Source organism: Heptranchias perlo, chromosome 11 (assembly GCF_035084215.1).
Source record: "Heptranchias perlo isolate sHepPer1 chromosome 11, sHepPer1.hap1, whole genome shotgun sequence".
Classification (NCBI taxonomy): Eukaryota; Metazoa; Chordata; class Chondrichthyes; order Hexanchiformes; family Hexanchidae; genus Heptranchias; species Heptranchias perlo.
Genome location: NC_090335.1, coordinates 18,621,660 through 18,640,740, shown reverse-complemented (window position 1 = coordinate 18,640,740; position 19,081 = coordinate 18,621,660). Strand labels below are relative to the sequence as shown.

Genomic DNA, 19,081 nt, shown 5'->3' with positions numbered 1-19,081 from the left:
CCCCACATCCGGTCTCTCCTGGCCTTCAGTGTCACGGTCATTCCTCTGACCCTGCTCTGCCCAAAGGCAGCACTTGGTCTTGACTCCCGGTATGTAACGTTACAGTAGACCAACTGGCAAAACAAAAATTGTCGTAACTACTAAATTGAAGCACAATGATGGGAGTTTTTCTTGATGTCCTTTGAGGCTGGGAGAAACTTTGTAGAACTTTTCTATTGGAGACCCAATGTAGAGTTCATGCAAGAGAGGATGGTATCTGGTCTTGTGAAAGAATGGGCATAATGAGTGGAATAGTTTTTTCTTGTTCCATAGTTTCTATCCTTATCAATTGCCATCATGTTTTTATGTGCTGAACATGTTGCTGTGTGGAGGATATTCCTGATGAGCAGCATGATGAGATAAATATTCCTACAATTTAGGCTGACTGTATCTTCACCAGTGAGTATCAATCACGTGGGTTATGGCGAGTCACTCGGATGCAAATGTTGATCGACACCCCATCCACTAGCATAAACATCCATCCCCTCTGCCATTGGTGCACCGTAGATGTAGTGTGTTTTATCTACAGAGTGCCTTGCAGCAACTCGCCAAGGCTTCTTCGGCAGCACCTCCCAAACCCGTGACCTCCGCCACCTAGAATGACGAGCACAGCAGGTGCGTGGGAACACGATCACCTCTAGATTCCCGTGCAAGTCACACACCGTCCCAACTTGGACGTAAATCACTGTTCCTTCATCGTCGCTGGGTCAAAATCCTAGAACTCCCTACCTAACAGCATTGTGGGAGCACCTTCAACATATGGACTGCAGCGGTTCAAGAAGAAAGCCCACCACCACCACCTTGAGGGCAGCTAGGGATGAGTAATAAATGCCGACCTTGCCAGCAATGCCCTCATCTGAAAATTTTTTTTAAAATTCCAATTACCATGAACAACATATTTTACTTTTCTTTATCGATTGGTGAAAATTAAAAGGAACTATGTGCATTAAATGGTGCAGTGACATAAATCACAGGAAAAATGTCTTTGTATATAAAAGTCGTGTTTAAAAACTCAGTTTTACCCAAGTAATGGTGTCATGAAAGTAACACATAAATGTTGAAGGTCTTCTCTCTCTTTCATCCCAAATCAGGCCAATGCATTTTTTTTTTCCCTGAAGATAGTGACCCATTAATAACTTTTGTAGTCAACGGCAATTATTTGAAGCTGTTTTGAAATGGTCTATTGCCATTGTGGTTGGTGTACAAGTGGAAATGTGAATTTGTGCCCACTGGCATTCTTCCATACAAATGCTATATTCTGCAACTCGCTGAACTCAAATTGACTAAAAACTACAGAACCTAGCCATGCGTGAATGTTCCCATGCGTTGAAGGTATTGATATGAATGTGTTGGCTCATCCCTTGCGTGTGAACTTAGTTAAAGAACCAACGATTTTTCCATTAATAACTAAGAGCAGAGATCTTCTAGCTGACCTATTAATAGACTAGTGTGAAACACTGCACTTTAACATTAGAAAACCAAACCCACCCCTTGGGAATAGCGATCATTATCGTCAAACAGTAAATAATCCTTCGCTATGCTCAGTGGGTAGAACTTTGTTTTTAGCAAGACTGTTATATTCAGCTTTTGATGGCGTTGGAACTGAGTGCATGGGATGTCAGAAAACATTTTTACACAATTCCACAGACAGTGAATTGTTGCACATGCTTGATTTTAAATAAACATTTTATTTTTCATGAAAATGCGCTTTGCAAAACTAATTTTATTTTGGGGTGGATTCTGCTGGAGACATCATTACACCCAGTGAAAGATCTTGTTCGCACAAAAGACCCTGCTAATAATTAACACTATTACACACTTGATTTTGCTGCTAATGATGCACGTCTAATAAGAGTAAAGATGGAAATGGGACGGATTGAATGAAGTGTGATTTTATAACAAAATATGTAAACATCACTTTGAACAGCTTAATAGTGGAATCTCCATATTAATCCCTTTTGGTAAAGATCCCCTTGTCTATTCTATGTATTGTCAAAGCTCTGAATCATCTTTGCCATTTTTATAGAAGGATGTGGCGAAACGGTAGAAGACCTAATTTGCATCAGTTTTTTCACTTGCAAGCGTGATAAGTGATGACAAAGCATATTTGTGTTTCTCTGTGGTCCGCAGACTGCCAGAAATGGTTTTGTTGCTTCCTTTTGTAAAGAGTCATGTGTTTGTTACCAACTTGTTTAAATTAACCACATACTTCGATCCCTGTCTCATAATGGAGAACTTCCTTTGCTTACTGGCTTCATTTAATAGAAAACGGGAAATTTAGTCATAGTTTCGCAAGGATTAGCTAACTCAGAAACTGTGAGGTAATTTCCAGTTCTGAACACTCATGCCCTATTTTTGCTTTTGCTTTTCCTCATACACCATTACTTCACTTATTGTATATTGAGGTAGAACACTGTGCTGGTAGATATTTAGTCTGAAGACCCCCAAGTTTGTATTCAAAAGTTCTTAAACCCATGCAAATCTTTCAAGTTTCTTTGTGTAGTTTAACAACTGTAAAGGGCTGCAGTCTTGGTTAGGTGTTTAGGCAGATTCCAAGGAAATTTAGAAACTATAAGGGGGAAAAAAGAACAGATTGGGATTACTGCATTTATAAGTTGTGCAGCCATATTTAGAGGGCATATAATGCGTGTGAAAGTACAACTTCCACAACTGTTATTATAGCATAGAAAGATCATTGTACTTTTAATTCAGGAATGCTATGAATGACTAAGTAATTTTTTTTTTATTCGTTCATGGAATCTGGGCATCGCTGGCGAGGCCGGCATTTATTGCCCATCCCTAATTGCCCTTGAGAAAATGGTGGGAGCCGCCGCCTTGAACCACTGCAGTCTGTGTGGTGAAGGTTCTCCCACAGTGCTGTTAGGAAGGGAGTTCCAGGATTTTGACCCAGCGACGATGAAGGAACGGCGATATATTTCCATGTCGGGATGGTGTGTGACTTGGAGGGGAACATGCAGGTGGTGGTGTTCCCATGTGCCTACTGCTCTTGTCCTTCTAGGTGGTAGAGGTCGCGGGTTTGGGAGGTGCTGTCGAAGAAGTCTTGGCGAGTTGCTGCAGTGTGTCCTGTGGATGGTACACACTGCAGCCACAGTGCGCCGGTGGTGAAGGGAGTGAATGTTTAGGGTGGTGGATGGGGTGCCAATCAAGCGGGCTGCTTTGTCCTGGATGGTGTCGAGCTTCTTGAGTGTTGGAGGTGTACTCATCCAGGCAAGTGGAGAATATTCCATCACACTCCTGATTTGTGCCTTGTAGATGGTGGAAAGGCTTTGGGGAGTCAGGAGATGAGTCACTCGCCGCAGAATACCCAGCCTCTGACCTGCTTTTGTAGCCACAGTATTTATATGGTTGGTCCAGTTAAGTTTCTGATCAGTGGTGACCCCCAGGATGTTGATGTTGGGGGATTCGGCGATGGTAGTGCCGTTGAATGTCAAGGGGAGGTGGTTAGACTCTCTCTTGTTGGAGATGGTCATTGCCTGGCACTTGTCTGGCGCGAATGTTACTTGCCACTTATGAGCCTAAGCCTGGATGTTGTCCAGGTCTTGCTGCATGCGGGCTCGGACTGCTTTATTATTTGAGGGGTTCGTTTTTTGTGTCGTCTTAAATTCTACTTTTCAACGTTCAAGAAACTATTTTTGAAGGTTTTGATCCAAGATTCTGTCATAGTTGCATCGTGTTAAAAGTGCATGTGCATCCCCTTTAATTGTGAGGCAAATCATTTTATTTATTGCGCAGCGTGCTGCAAAGGTGGAGTCTGAGTCTTAGCATTTTACCCGGTTACTGACTAGTATTAAGGTGGTACAACATCTGTGGCCAGTGCTCCCAAAAAGATTCATAGATTGCAAGCAGCATGCTTATTAAACATCATAAATATTGTCCATTGGGAGGAAATGATCACACGATTAGTGCTAAATCATGCAAGGCCATTCCTTCCCCCATCACGGATGACCTTATTGGCATGAAGTCAAACTACCATAGTTTCAAAAGTTGTTTTTTTTTGCATACCTTTGCCCTTTATAACATTCACAAATCAATGTCTCCATAAAAAAACTATTTGGTAAACTTTTTTCTTGGGGATGGGGAGCATTTTAGAAAGACCATGCATCAATCTTATCACTCTAGCATACGGGGGACACGAAGGCATGTTTTGATATGATTGATGCCATTTACGGTGTTGTGCGATTATAGACCAGTGAGACAAGTTGTGCCAAATAATTTTCAGGAGGGTGTTGTCTTTTTAAATTAGAGATGTAAAAAGAAAAGGGTTGCTGTCTCTGTTGCTGTTGGCCTTGGATGAATTGTATCCAGGGACACGACAAACCAGGACTCCCTATAACTACTCCATTGCACAAAAGTTGAAGGCAATAATGACTTCACAGCCACTGTTTTAGTGCGTAGTGGATGGTTGATTATCTCTGCAAATCTTGTGGCAAACCTCAGTCACAAACTCCCTCTTAAGCCTGAGCTTCAACAGTCACTGATCCTCTGTCTTGCCCAGGTTGAGATGTGGTAGATCTGCTCCGTGGAGCAGTTTGTTCTGGGCTCATGCGCCTGCTGTGCACTCCGGGTTCCCTGGCTGGCTGCTTCTATGAACCCTGCTGCAGAGAGAGAGAGAGAGCCAGTGATGTCTGCTTGACCTGTGCTGTGTAGTAGTAAAACTTAGTATTACTCTATTCTGCCAGAATGCTGCACTGATGCTTGTAATCATCCTCTGTACGGTGAACACCAGTTATAACCTGGCGTTCCATGTTCTTTTTCTTTTATATTCTCTCCACCACCCCCCCCCTCCCCCCAGTGCTATAACTCTACACGGGTTTCTCATAATTGACTTTTAACAAGAAAAATGTTGTTTAACAAAAAAATGAAAATTTTCCCAACCTATATTTGGATAGGAGCAATCCTTAAGTTGTGATAAGAACAGATGAACAGTCCATTAGTGCTTTCTACTGGGATTGTACCACTATTCATCTTGTCTACTTTTTTTGCATTGAGAGGAAATATAGCACAAATAAGTATTAATCTAAGCCAGGAACATTATAGATTAAGGAATGGCTGTATGAAAGAAAGACTTGCATTTATATAGCACCTATCACAACCTCAGGATGTCCCAACACAATTTACAGCCAATGAAGTACTTTTTGAAGTGTAGTCACTGTTGTAATGTAGGAAATGCGGCAGCTAATTTGTGCACAGCAAGCTCCCACAAACAGCAATGTGATAATGACCAGATCATCTGTTTTTAGTGATGTTGGTTGAGGAATAAATATTGGCCAGGACACCGGGGAGAACTCCCCTGCTCTTCAAAATAGAGGCTTGGGATCTTTTATTCCACCTGAGAGGGCAAACAGGGTTTCGGATTAATTTCTCATCTGAAAGACAAGAAACCTTTTATGCTAAACCTTTATAAATCACTGGTTAGGCCCCAGCTGGAGTATTGTGTCCAATTCTGGGCACCACAATTTAGGAAGGATGTCGTAGAATCATAGAATGATACAGCACAGGAGGCCATTAGGCCCATCGTGTCTGTGCTGGCTATTTGAAAGAACTATCCAATTAGTCCCATAGCCCTGCAAAACTTTCGCCAACAAATACTTATCCAACTATCTTTTGAAACCTGCCATCCTTACCCGGTCTGGCCTATATGTGAGTCCAATCCCACACCAATGTGGTTGACTCTTAACTGCCCTCTGAAGTGGCCCAGTTGTGCCAAACCGCTACAGCAGACTGCAGGGGTTCAAGGAGACGGCCCACCACCACCTTTTCAGGGCGACTGGAGATGGGCAATAAATGTTGGCCTTGCCAGCAATGCCCACATTCTGAGAATTAATATTTTTATAAAAAGCTTTTCCCCCTGTGTGGCACATAGAGGGAAAATTGCAAAATAGTACATGGGTGAAAATTGGGATCACTTGCACCTGATTTTTGTGCCACTTTTACCCTTGTAAACGCCCTGGAGGAAATGTAGCCCATTCTGCTGGAGTTAATCATTAAGATCCATCATAAATATGGAAACAAACCTCAGCAGCAGCAAGTGATGACTAGGCATGTGAAGCTTGTTTAAAACACAGCTCTGACCTAATGAATTATGAAGCACAATGTGACCCTTTCAGTGTGATTTAATAAACAGCATTGTAGAGGATTAGAATATATCTTCTTACCAACAGTGGAATTACCAACAAAAAGAATTCTTTTTAATTCTAAGGTGAACGCACTGGTACGTGAAATGAGAAATTTGCAAGGTACTTTTGTACCATGCTGCTGTTGTAGTTTAACTATTTGTAGAAGGTCGTTCTTGCTAAAACCGCAGAAAGTCAGAATGAATGTCACATGTAAAGGGACATTTGAATAAAGTGGAACACTCCACTCTCAATTAGAGTGTTCCATTCTATTCAAAATATCCCTTTTACACACTGGTGGATAAGGAGGACTGAGTTGCCATGAGGGAAACTTCTTTATTGCATTTGTCCCATTCCTTGATCACATAGTTCTTTTAGTTTTTCTATTTCATGCATCACACATCAGTGTCATTCTGGTATATATGCAAATTTCTGTGTCACACATGGACTCAATTGGTTGAATTTACATACCAAAGAGCAACAAATCACCACTGAAGAGGTAGGGGATGTGTGTATCAAAAGTGAGGAACGTGGCTGGAAAAGTTACCAATAAGGATCTACAAAGGAAGTATGAAACAACAAATCATGTCATCAAAACCTACCGGTAAAGGAAAGAAGTTTAACTAATTAAACAGCTGTAAAATTTTATTTTGAAAATCCATTTGGCTGCCGTCTTGTTTTCTCTAAAAACTAGGCCTACCGGTCACTTAAGGGAGCCACTGACATCATTGAACCCTAGGAGGTATCTGCAGCAGACCTGAATTCGTAACAGCCGCACTATATTATAATTCTTCCTCTAGCATATGTAATCTGACCGTTAAACTCATTTTATCTCCGATCTATGTAATATCCCTACATTTTTCTTTTGCCAACATTGCTGGTGTTCTGGTTTCTGTTACTTGACTTATATGCGTGTATAAGATAACCACTCACCAGGGTGGAGCTCAGACCCACTCAGTATTTTAAGATTTTTTTTCATCTGTCTCAAATGTGACATCTTATGTGTGATGTCTGGGAATAAGAACATAGTAAGCTAAATCTCTAAATTTGCAGATGATGCTAAAGCAAGATGCAGTGCAAATAATGAGTAACAGTGCAACACAAGTGAGAAGCATTTGGATTTTTTACACATCTGGGCCAGTAGGTGATAGATGCCGTTCAATGTGGACAAGTGTAAAATAATTAGAATGGGAGCAGGAAGTTCTAAGTTTCAGGGTTTTTATGACCATTTCCCCCTAAACATAGGAAAGCTTTATTCCTCTTAAGAGGTTGTGGGTTCAAGTCTCGCTCCAGAGACTTGAGCACATAATACAGGCTGTCACTCCAGTGCATTACTAAGGGAGTGCTGCACTGTCGGAGGTGCTGTCTTTTGAATGAGACATTAAACCGAGGCCCTGTCCACCCTCTCGGGTGGATGTAAAAGATCCCATGCACTATTACAAAGAGCAGGGGAGTTCTCCTTAGAGTCCTGGGTAATATTTATCCCTCAACCAACAATAGTGAAACAGATTCTTTTTTAAAATCTGATTGCTGTTTGTGGGACCTGGCTGTGTGCAAATTGACTGCCACAGTGACTACACTTCAAAAGTACTTAATTGGCTGTAAAGCCCTTTGGGACGTCCTGAGGTCGTGAAAGGCGATATATAAATGCAAGTACCTACTTTCAATTAAAATATCCTCTTCGGACCAAAATTGATTTTTATATATTTAAGATAAATTTTATGCATCTCTAGGAACATAGGAACAGGAGTAGGCCATTCAGCCCCTCGTGCCTGCTCCACCATTTGATAAGATCATGGCTGATCTGTGATCGAACTCCATATACCTGCCTTTGGCCCATATCCCTTAATACCTTTGGTTGCCAAAAAGCTATCTATCTCAGATTTAAATTTAGCAATTGAGCTAGTATCAATTGCCGTTTGCGGAAGAGAGTTCCAAACTTCTACCACCCTTTGTGTGTAGAAATGTTTTCTAATCTCACTCCTGAAAGGTCTGGCTCTAATTTTTAGACTGTGCCCCCACTCCTAAAATCCCCAACCAGCGGAAATAGTTTCTCTCTATCCACCCTATCCGTTCCCCTTAATATCTTATAAACTTCGATCAGATCACCCCTTAACCTTCTAAACCCGAGAGAATACAACCCCAATTTGTGTAATCTCTCCTCGTAACTTAACCCTTGAAGTCCGGGTATCATTCTAGTAAACCTACGCTGCACTCCCTCCAAGGCCAATATGTCCTTCCGAAGGTGCGGTGCCCAGAACTGCTCACAGTACTCCAGGTGCGGTCTAACCAGGGTTTTGTATAGCTGCAGCATAACTTCTGCCCCCTTGTACTCTAGTCCTCTAGATATGAAGGCCAGCATTCCATTAGCCTTCTTGATTATTTTCTGCACCTGTTCATGACACTTCAATGATCTATGTACCTGAACCCCCTAAGTCCCTTTGGACATCCACTGTTTTTAACTTTTTATCATTTAGAAAGTAGACTACTTTCAAAATTCCATAAGTTTTTGTAATGATATTAGCATCAGTCTAGCCAACTGCGAAGACGTTTTTTGGCAGTGTGTTTCAAATTCCAGCTTGATGGATGTTTTATTTAGCTGGTACCTTTTTTAACCACAATATATGCGCCTTTGTTAAGTGACAAATGAATTGCCAGTATTGTTTTATAGATTATTGTTTCACAGTAGGGGATGTATACTATGATTGCTCCATAATTCATTGAAAATCCTTGTCAACTCCCACAATTTTTAAAAGGTGGCCAAGAAACCTGAGCAAAAATGTTCTTGGGTCAACTCACTGGCTCCGCTCAAGAGCAACTGAAAGGACACAAATAGATGAGACCATATGTGCAGCCGTATCGTGCAAATTGTTGAGCACTAGATGCCAGTGGTGGACTTTTATCAACACTATTATAATGTATTTATCAAGTGTTATAGAGAAAATTGACAGTGGAGAATATTTGCCGTGTCTTGACAGCACAGATCACTCTTAGCAAGATGTTCTATCGGTTGCAGATTTTTGATGCAATTTCCAGAAGTTATTTCTTGCGCGCCTTTTGAGGTGTAAAATTCAATTCAATTCGACTTAAATGGAAAGGAAATTCTTGTGGGGTGTGTAACGGGCGTCAAATCTCCAAACCTGCAATTCACGGGAGTGTCATGCGTGTAACGGGTGCCTTCACACAGGCAAGATACTTCGTTAATTTCCATATGAAAAATGGGCAGCAGCACAAGAGAGCCTTGTACTCTTGGGTCTCGATTTTTGGACGTCCGAGCTGGCGGGTTCGTGGCCGGGGGGATCCGAGAATCGGGGATTTCCGGGGCGGGTCTGGAGCCCGGCTCCAACCCGCCCACTTCCAGGTTCACAGGGACACGCTGAGATCCGCGCGCAGCTCCCACGGGATCCCACTTAAGGCAATTAATTACATAATTCAGATCGTTAGCAGACCTGATTTTAGGAGGGGTGGGATTTTCATCTCAACTGAGCGTGTTTCCCCTACTGGGGGAAACACTCCCAGTTGAAATGGACGTTTTGCAGCCACCAGCCTGTGGCAGCTGCAAAGGTCCATTTGACAGGTGGGGGGGGGGAGACCCTCACTCATTGCAGGAGGCCACTCTGTCACTTTGGACAAAGTTTGGCCTCCACTACCCTCCTCCTAACACTAAAATTCACCAACTTGCAACCTCAAACCGGTGTGCAGGCACATTTACCTATCTTGCGGACCCCCTCAAACATACATCTTCCGGATGGGGGCCGCCATAGCTGCAGTCATGACCTCCTCGGAGGACGAACAGCATCACCAGCCTCGCCGACCATGCCGTCCACCTCTGACACGTGGAGCTCCACCTGCACAGAAGAAGGGAGGGCAACCGCAGAGAGAGAAGCGTCGCAGAGGGCACCACCCTCGCCACAGGGTCCACAGACTGAGGATCAGCTTCCTGGACCTCTCTGAGGAGCAGTGCATTCGGAGGCTCAGAGTCAGCCGCCAGGTAATCAAGGACATCTGCAGCCTCCTTCATGCCGAGCTGCTCCTGGCTGGCCCGAGCACCATCTTCTTACCTGTCGCTGTCAAAGTCACCACTGCCCTCAACAACTTCTCCTCCGCATCCTTCCAGGGTGCCACCGGGGACATCGCCGACGTCTGTCAGTCGTCTGCACAAAAGAGCCCTGCAAATACACCTACACCCACTCTGCAGTGACACAATGGGTGGCATTAGTTGTGGGTCTTCATAGTGATCCTCAGGAAAGGGCATTATTGCACAAACAAGATAAGATTTGCAAAGACGTGGCAGTGGTGGTGACAATCGATTATGCAATGTGAGTTGATCAGAAATCAAATATAAGTAAAAACCATGACAAACCCTCAAACACCCTTGTGCATCCCCTTCATGCTCACGACACGTTTGCCTTACACCTCCTACTGCACATATGTGATGCATGCCCTGTGGCTGCAGCACAGTTAGTGGCAGGTTGGGTGAGGCTGACCATGAAAGAGATGCATGAAAGGGTGAGTATGATATAGAGCCATGAGATTGTATGAGGATTGGGTTGAGTGGTAGTGGTGGGATGAATACTGCCGAGGTGAGTAAGTGCAGGTAAGATGAGGATGCGGTTCGAGTTGGGTGTGAGGAGTGATGTGATAGTGAGTAGTGGTGGCGGTGCAGAAGATGTGGGGTGAGGGCGGTTATGTGGCAGACGGAGTGTAGGGGAATGAGTAAGTGTGCTCACTTCGGCTGACCTACTTAGGTCATTGAAGCGCCTCCTGCACTATGCAGATGCTTGATATGTTGGTGCTGGTGACCTCCTCTGCAACCTCGAGCCAGGCCTTCGTGGTGGCAGAGGCAGGCCACTTCCTCCCGTCCGCCGGGGAAAAGATCTCTGTCCTCCCCCTCCTCCTCACCCCATCCAGTAGGACCTTGAGTGAGGCACTATTAAACCTGGGAGCAGCCTTCCCCCTGGGCTGCTCCATGCTGTAATTTTGGCTCCCTTCTGCAGCATCAGTCAGTGGAGGACAGCCCCTTTAAATAGAGCTCCTCCAGCTGACAGCCAATGATTACTACCTACCGCCCTCCCTCAGCTGATGAATCAGTCCTCCTCCATGTTGAACACCACTTGGAGGAAGCACTGAGGGTAGCAAGGGCACAGAATGTACTCTGGGTGGGGGACTTCAATGTCCATCACCAAGAGTGGCTCGGTAGCACCACTACTGACCGAGCTGGCCGAGTCCTGAAGGACATAGCTGCCAGACAGGGCCTGCGGCAGGTGGTGAACGAACCAACACGAGGGAAAAACTTACTTGACCTCGTCCTCACCAATCTACCTGTCGCAAATGCATCTGTCCATGACAGTATCGGTAGGAGTGACCACCGCACAGTCCTCGTGGAGACGAAGTCCCGTCTTCGCACTGAGGACACCATCCAACGTGTTGTGTGGCACTACCACCGTGCTAAATGGGATAGATTCAGAACAGATCTAGCAGCTCAAAACTGGGCATCCATGAGGCGCTGTGGGCCATCAGCAGCAGCAGAATTGTATTCCAGCACAATCTGTAAGCTCATGGCCCGGCATATTCCTCACTCTACCATTACCAACAAGCCAGGGGATCAACCCTGGTTCAATGAGGAGTGTAGAAGAGCGTGCCAGGAGCAGCACCAGGCGTACCTAAAAATGAGGTGCCAACCTGGTGAAGCTACAACTCAGGACTACATGCATGCTAATCAGGAGAAGCAACATGCTATAGACAGAGCTAAGCGATTCCACAACCAACAGATCAGATCAAAGCTCTGCAGTCCTGCCACATCCAGTCGTGAATGGTGGTGGACAATTAAACAACTAACTGGAGGAGGAGGCTCTGCAAACATCCCCATCCTCAATGATGGCGGAGTTCAGCCCGTGAGTGCAAAAGACAAGCCTGAAGCGTTTGCAACCATCCTCAGCCAGATGTGCCGAGTGGATGATCCTTCTCGGCCTCCTCCCGATATCCCCACCATCACAGAAGCCAGAATTCAGCCAATTCGATTCACTCCATGTGATATCAAGAAATGGCTGAGTGCACTGGATACAGCAAAGGCTATCCCAGCTGTAGTGCTGAAGACTTATGCTCCAGAACGAGCTGCGCCTCGAGCCAAGCTGTTCCAGTACAGCTACAACACTGGCATCTACCCCACAATGTGGAAAATTGCCCAGGTGTGTCCTATCCACAAAAAGCAGGACAAATCCAATCCGGCCAATTACCGCCCCATCAGTCTACTCTCCTCATCAGCAAAGTGATGGAAGGTGTCGTCGACAGTGCTATCAAGCGGCACTTACTCACCAATAACCTGCTCACCGATGCTCAGTTTGGGTTCCGCCAGGACCACTCGGCTCCAGACCTCATTACAGCCTTGGTCCAAACATGGACAAAAGAGCTGAATTCCAGAGGTGAGGTGAGAGTGACTGCTCTTTAAATCAAGGCAGCATTTGACCAAGTGTGGCACCAAGGAGCCCTAGTAAAATTGAAGTCAATGGGAATCAGGGGGAAAATTCTCCAGTGGCTGGAGTCATACCCAGCACAAAGGAAGATGGTAGTGGTTGTTGGAGGCCAATCATCTCAGCCCCAGGACACTGCTGCAGGAGTTCCTCAGGGCTGTGTCCTAGGCCCAACCATCTTCAACTGCTTCATCAATGACCTTCCCTCCATCATAAGGTCAGAAATGGGAATGTTCCCTGATGATTGCACAGTGTTCAGTTCCATTCGTAACCCCTCAGATAATGAAGCAGTCCGTGCCCGCATGCAGCAAGACCTGGACAACATCCAGGCTTGGGCTCATAAGTGGCAAGTAACATTCGTGCCAGAAAAGTGCCAGGCAATGACCATCTCCAACAAGAGAGAGTCTAATCACCTCCCCTTGACATTCAACGGCACTACCATCGCCGAATCCCCCACCATCAACATCCTGGGGGTCACCATTGACCAGAAACTTAACTGGACCAGCCATATAAATACTGTGGCTACAAGAGCAGGTCAGAGGCTGGGTATTCTGCGGCGAGTGACTCACCTCCTGACTCCCCAAAGCCTTTCCACCATCTACAAGGCATAAGTCAGGAGTGTGATGGAATACTCTCCACTTGCCTGGATGAGTGCAGCTCCAACAACACAAGAAGCTTGACACCATCCAGGACAAAACAGCCCGCTTGATTGGCACCCCATCCACCACCCTAAACATTCACTCCCTTCACCACCGGCGCACAGTGGCTGCAGTGTGCACCATCCACAGGATGCACTGCAGCAACTCGCCAAGGCTTCTTCGACAGTACCTCCCAAACCCGCGACCTCTACCACCTCGAAGGACAAGAGCAGCAGGCACATGGGAACAAGACCACCTGCACGTTCCCCTCCAAGTCACACACCATCCTGACTTGGAAATATATCGTCGTTCCTTCATCGTCGCTGGGTCAAAATCCTGGAACTCCCTTCCTGACAGTACTGTGGGAGAACCTTCACCACACGGACTGCAGCGGTTCAAGAAGGCAGCTCAGCACCACCTTCTTGATGGCAATTAGGGATGGGCAATAAATGCTGGCCTCGCCAGCGAATCCCACATCCCATGAACGAATAAGAAAAAAGTCTGCCCGCTGCGCAGCTTTCCAGCGCGAAAGCCAATTAGGCTGCGATCGCGTGTGGAGCACTCCAATTTCACTGGGCGCGTTACCCACGTGCCCAGTCGATCCCTGCTGCCAACCTGCCTCCCTCCTAATATCGAGCCCTTGACCACCTGGCTGGATTTTGCAATGTGTTAGGCATTATCAATGGCACTCATGAAGGTATAGAGGCAGAAGGGTTTAGGGATGGCATTTCGGAGAGACGGACCTAAGCTGCTGAAGGCATGGCCACCAATGGTGGGATAGTGGTAGATGCAGAAGAGGCTGGACTCAAAGGATTCGAGATTTTTGGGGATAACTCTGGAGGATTTTACAGAGATGGAGAGGGGCAAGACCCTGGATAATATCCTTGTTACAAAGAGAAAAGTTTTCTATTCCATCAATGTGCAGATGGTGTGTGACCTCAGGAAGAGAATCATGCATGTAAATGCTGGCTACTCTGCTCTCATGCTTGATGATGCCACCATTATTTGAAGGGTCAGGAAGACTGGATGGCTATTAGGTGACCAAGGCCCTGACTAATGTCCTGACTAATTATCGCTTTGAGAAACATACACACAAGAGATGCAACCATACCTTAGTGGAGAACCTTCACCACACGGACTGCAGCGGTTCAAGAAGGCGGCTCACCACCACCTTCTCGAGGGCAATTAGGGAGGAGCAATAAAATGCCGGCCTTGCCAGCGATGCCCACATCCCATGAATGAATAAAAAAAATACCATCAGGATACTGAAGCACAAGTTCTGATGTATTGATGGATCTGAGTTCTCGAATGCAGTCCAGCCAAGATTCCCAAGATTGTTTTGTGTGTTTCACTAAACTTCGCCCTACAAATGTCAGGATTTTTGACAATTGGACAAAAGTGCTAGGAATTGTGTATTAGACCCAGACAAGCCAGTTTATGGAAAGATGCCTGAAACTTGAGACAGTGGGAGTCCATTTGGACATTCCAGTGGATTACTTTGCCCATTGTGGCAGGATGGTATTTGCTACATCAGGTTGAGATAATAACATTAATTAACGCCTCCTACATAGGAAATTGGGTGTTACAAATTTAGTGCGCCCAATATCATCTTGGGTACACTCTCACCAGAGGCCTGAGTGCCTACTTTTTAACGAAGTTGTTGTTTTCATATCTTCACGCCCTTCCCTTGGAGAACAGTGTGAAGTAGTGGAAGGATTCTTGGGCTGATTAACAGTCTATCAGACTGCGACGTGAACACTCTTCCCATGGCCTTAACCATCTTTACCAGCACAATAGGGTGATTAGTTATACACTGCGGGAGGGTTTTATGGGCTCCCACAACCCATACGATGGGGGGGTGCACCCAGACCCGGCGGATGCGAGTATCCTGCTGCACATCAACCCAGAATTCAGAGCTGGAGCTCCGGTCTCCACTCACTAGGACTGTCTGGAGTGGGGTTCGAACCCTGCACCGTCTGACTCGAGGTGGGAATGCTACCACTGAGCCAAAGACTCTCCTTTTACAGAAGTTGACTCTCCCTGAGCTGTATCTACTTGTGCAGTTGCGGGATCCAGGGGTGTAATGAAAACCACCTTGTAATCTGAATGGTATTTGCATGCCTTCCACAAGGGTACTGCTTCAATCTCTACGAAAGTAGACCGAATTATCACCGCAAGAGGTGAAATGTGATTTGAATTGTAAGCTACTTTGTTCCATAGTAATTAAAACACATAGAACAATGTATCAAGTGACTCCCATCAATCTCAATCAGTCCAATTTCTGTCCACATACTTTATTAATTTTTTTTTAACATCGTAATTGATGTGATTTTTCTAATTAAAAAAAACTGACTATGTCTTCTTTCTTTTTTATCCCAACAGAATTTGCACCACATGCCTTTGCTATGCCATTGTCCCAAGTGATCGTCAATGATCGAGCACACAAACAAAAGCAGGATGCTCTGAAAGAAGAGCAGAAAGACATTTCAGACCTGGTGACATCAATCTTACCATTTGGAACCAGAAGACAGAACAAAGAACTCTCAAGCAGCAATTCATCTCTCAGCTCAACCTCAGAAACTCTAAATGAACCAACATCACCAAATACTCCTGAAGCTGCCCCACGTGTGAGAAGACGGGTAATATACATTGAGCTTACTAACCGCATTGTCAAAGTTTGTCCTGTATATCGTTATAAAAATCTTCCACTCTTCTGTCCCACAGATATTTATTTATATGTTATTGTTTCTTTGACATTGATGTGTACAAGAATTTTAATCTTTGCTATGTCAGATTATTATTTAATTATATGCTTTGACTAAACTCTTTGCAGACATACTAGAGTGCAGCAAAAGGGAGTGAGGAATACCCAAGATCTGAAAATTTATATAGGTACTTTCTCTTTCAGAGAGTGAGAGGTTTCCCATAATAATAATAACTGATAATTATCACTTGAAAAAGACTGAAAGTGAAGCCTGGGAACTTGCAAGGCTATATTTTGTTTATGGTTGTCAAATCTGGTCACTGCTAAGCACATAACCAATGATACCAAATGATTAGCATGGTGCAACCAGAAAGGAGAGACAGCTCATTTATTCTTAATGATTACTTGTTATTAGTATGGATAGATTCTGGATTATAAAAAGTTCCTGTACTTAACTGCACATTATCTTTTGAGATGATGATGTTACAGTTTATGTTTGAATATGCTTACAAACGGGAGCTGACTGCCAGTAGCTGCATTGATGCCGCATAAAACACATTTGTAATTCAAAACTAATCTACGGAAACATTATTTCAGTGAGCGAGTTGTCAATCTATGGGACCAGCTCCTTTAGGAAGGTGGTGGAAGCAGATAGTATTGATTCATTTAAATACAAATTAGATAGACTTCCTTAAGAAAATAACATTTTGGGACACATTAATGAGTAATTTGAGACATGGGGCTTCATTTTAGCACCCGCTATCGGGTGCGTTCCTGGCGGGGGGGGGGGGCTCCGAAAATCGGGGAATCCCGGAGCGGGTCCGGAGCCCGGCTACAACCCGCCCACTTCTGGGTTCCCCGCAGACTCGCCGATGTGCGCGCGCAGCCCCCGCATGTGGGACTCCCGCGGGCAATTAAAGCCAGCGGGGTGCCACTTGAGACTATTTACCTTGCTATTTCAGGTCATTTACAGACCTGATTAAGGGAATATGTGAGGAGGGGTGGGATTTTAGAGACAACTGGGACTGTTTCCCAAACTGGGGAAAACACTCCCAGTTGAAATGGACGTGTTGCAGCTGTCAGCCTGTGGCAGCTGCAAAGGTCCATTTGACAGGTGGCGGGAGGGAGACCCTCACTCATTGCAGGAGGCCACTCTGTCACTTGGGACAAAGTTTGGCCTCCACCACCCTCCTCCTGACAAGAAAATTCACCAACTTGCACAATTACCCCGGGGTCCAGAAACAAGTACCTACCTTGCGGACCCCCTCAGATGTACATCTTCCGGATGGGGGCCGCCATAGCGGCAGTCATGACCTCCTCGGAGGGCGAAGAGCATCACCAGCCTCGCCGGCCACGCCGTCCGCCTCTGACACGTGGAGCTCCACAAGAGTGCTGTGACACATCCACCTGCACAGCAGGAGGGAGGGCAACCGCAGAGAGAGGTGTGTCGCAGAGGGCACTACCCTCGCCACAGGGTCCACAGACCGAGGCTCAGCTCCCTGGACCTCTCTGAGCAGCAGTGCACACGGAGGCTCAGAGTCACTCGACATGTAGTCGTGGACATCTGCAGCCTCCTTCATGCCGAGCTGCTCCCAGTTGGCCTGAGCACCATCTTCTTACCTGTCACTGTCAAAGTCACCACTGCCCTCAACAACTTCTCCTCCGCATCCTTCCAGGGTGCCATCGGGGACATCGCCGACGTCTCTCAGCCGTCTGCACAAAAGAGCCCTGCAAATAGACCTATACCCACTTTGCAGTGACACAATGGGTGTCATCAGTTGTGGGTCATCATTGTGATCCTCAGGAAAGGCATTATTGCACAAACCAGACAAGATTCACAAAGACGTGGCAGTAGTGGTGCCAATATAATATGTAATGTGAGTTGGTCAGAAATTCAATATAAGTAAAAAACCATGACAAACCCTCAAACACCCTTGTGCATCCCCTTCATGCTCACGACACGTTTGCCTTACGCTTCCTGCTACACATATGTGATGCATGCCCTGTGGCTGCAGCACAGGTAGTGGCAGGTTGAGTGAGGCTGACCGTGAAAGAGATGCATCAGAGGGTGAGTATGAGATTGTATGAGGATTGGGTTGAGTGGTAGTGGCGGGATGAGTACTGGTGAGGTGAGTAAGTGCAGGTAAGATGAGGATGAGCTTTGAGTGGGTATGAGGGGTGATGTGACAGAGTAGCGTTGGCAATGCAAAGGAGATGTGGGGTGGGGGCAGTGATGTGGCAGACGGAGTGTAGGGGAATGAGTAAGTGTACTCACTTTGGCTGACCTACTTAGGTCATTGCAGCGCCTCCCGCAATGTATGCAGGTGGGCGATATGTTGGTGGTGCAGGTGACCTCCTCTGCCACCTTGAGCCAGGCCTTTCTGGTGGCAGAGGCAGGCCGCTTCCTCCCGCCCGGCGGGGGGGAAAATCTCTGTCCTCCACCTCCTCCTCACCCCATCTAATGATACCTGGAGTGAGGCATCATTAAACTGGGAGCAGCCTTCCCCCTGGGCTGCTTGCTGTATTTTTTCCTATTTGTTGCAGCATCTGTCAGTGGAGGACTGCCCCTTTAAATAGGGCTCCTCCGGCTGACAGACCTTACTGCACATGTGCAGTCCACCCGACACGCAGATCAGCAGTGGGGAACCCGGAAGACCAGGTAAGTGGATCCAATTAGGCTGCAATCGCGCGGGGGGCAGACTGATTTCGCCGGGTGCGTTACCCATGCGCCCAATAGCCTCCCTGCCGCGAACCCGCAGCCCTGGTAACATCGAGCTCATGATGTGGCAAGTGTAGCACGTGACTTTGGGCCTTTGTTTCCCATAGCTCTTCACAATTGGGGGTTTTCCTCGCCTCATGTCTGGGTCTGTAGTAGACCAATTGATAGAGATTGTTTGCTATGATTAGTCAACAATTCCATTATCTTTGTATCATGTGACCACCAGGATGGTAGAAGGCGAACTGGATGGACCTTGGTCTTTTTTTGTCAGAATGCCTACTGGAGACATCTGAAATTAGATAACGATCTGGGACGATAGGAGATTTGTTATGGGTAACCGTTTCAGTGGCGACTGATTTCCTCTTGGGCGAACTCAT

General features: G+C 45.9%; 1 protein-coding gene across 4 annotated transcripts in view; it reads left to right on the top strand.

Annotated features, from left to right (window-relative positions):
• The window catches only part of LOC137327145 (rho GTPase-activating protein 6), a 514,589-nt gene that overhangs the window by 430,059 nt on the left and 65,449 nt on the right, over positions 1–19,081 (top strand). For all 4 annotated transcript variants that reach the window (XM_067992647.1, XM_067992648.1, XM_067992650.1 and 1 more), the window contains exon 4: positions 15,664–15,920. In XM_067992647.1, the coding sequence (XP_067848748.1) occupies positions 15,664–15,920 (257 nt within the window). The remainder of the gene's footprint in view (positions 1–15,663; positions 15,921–19,081) is intronic.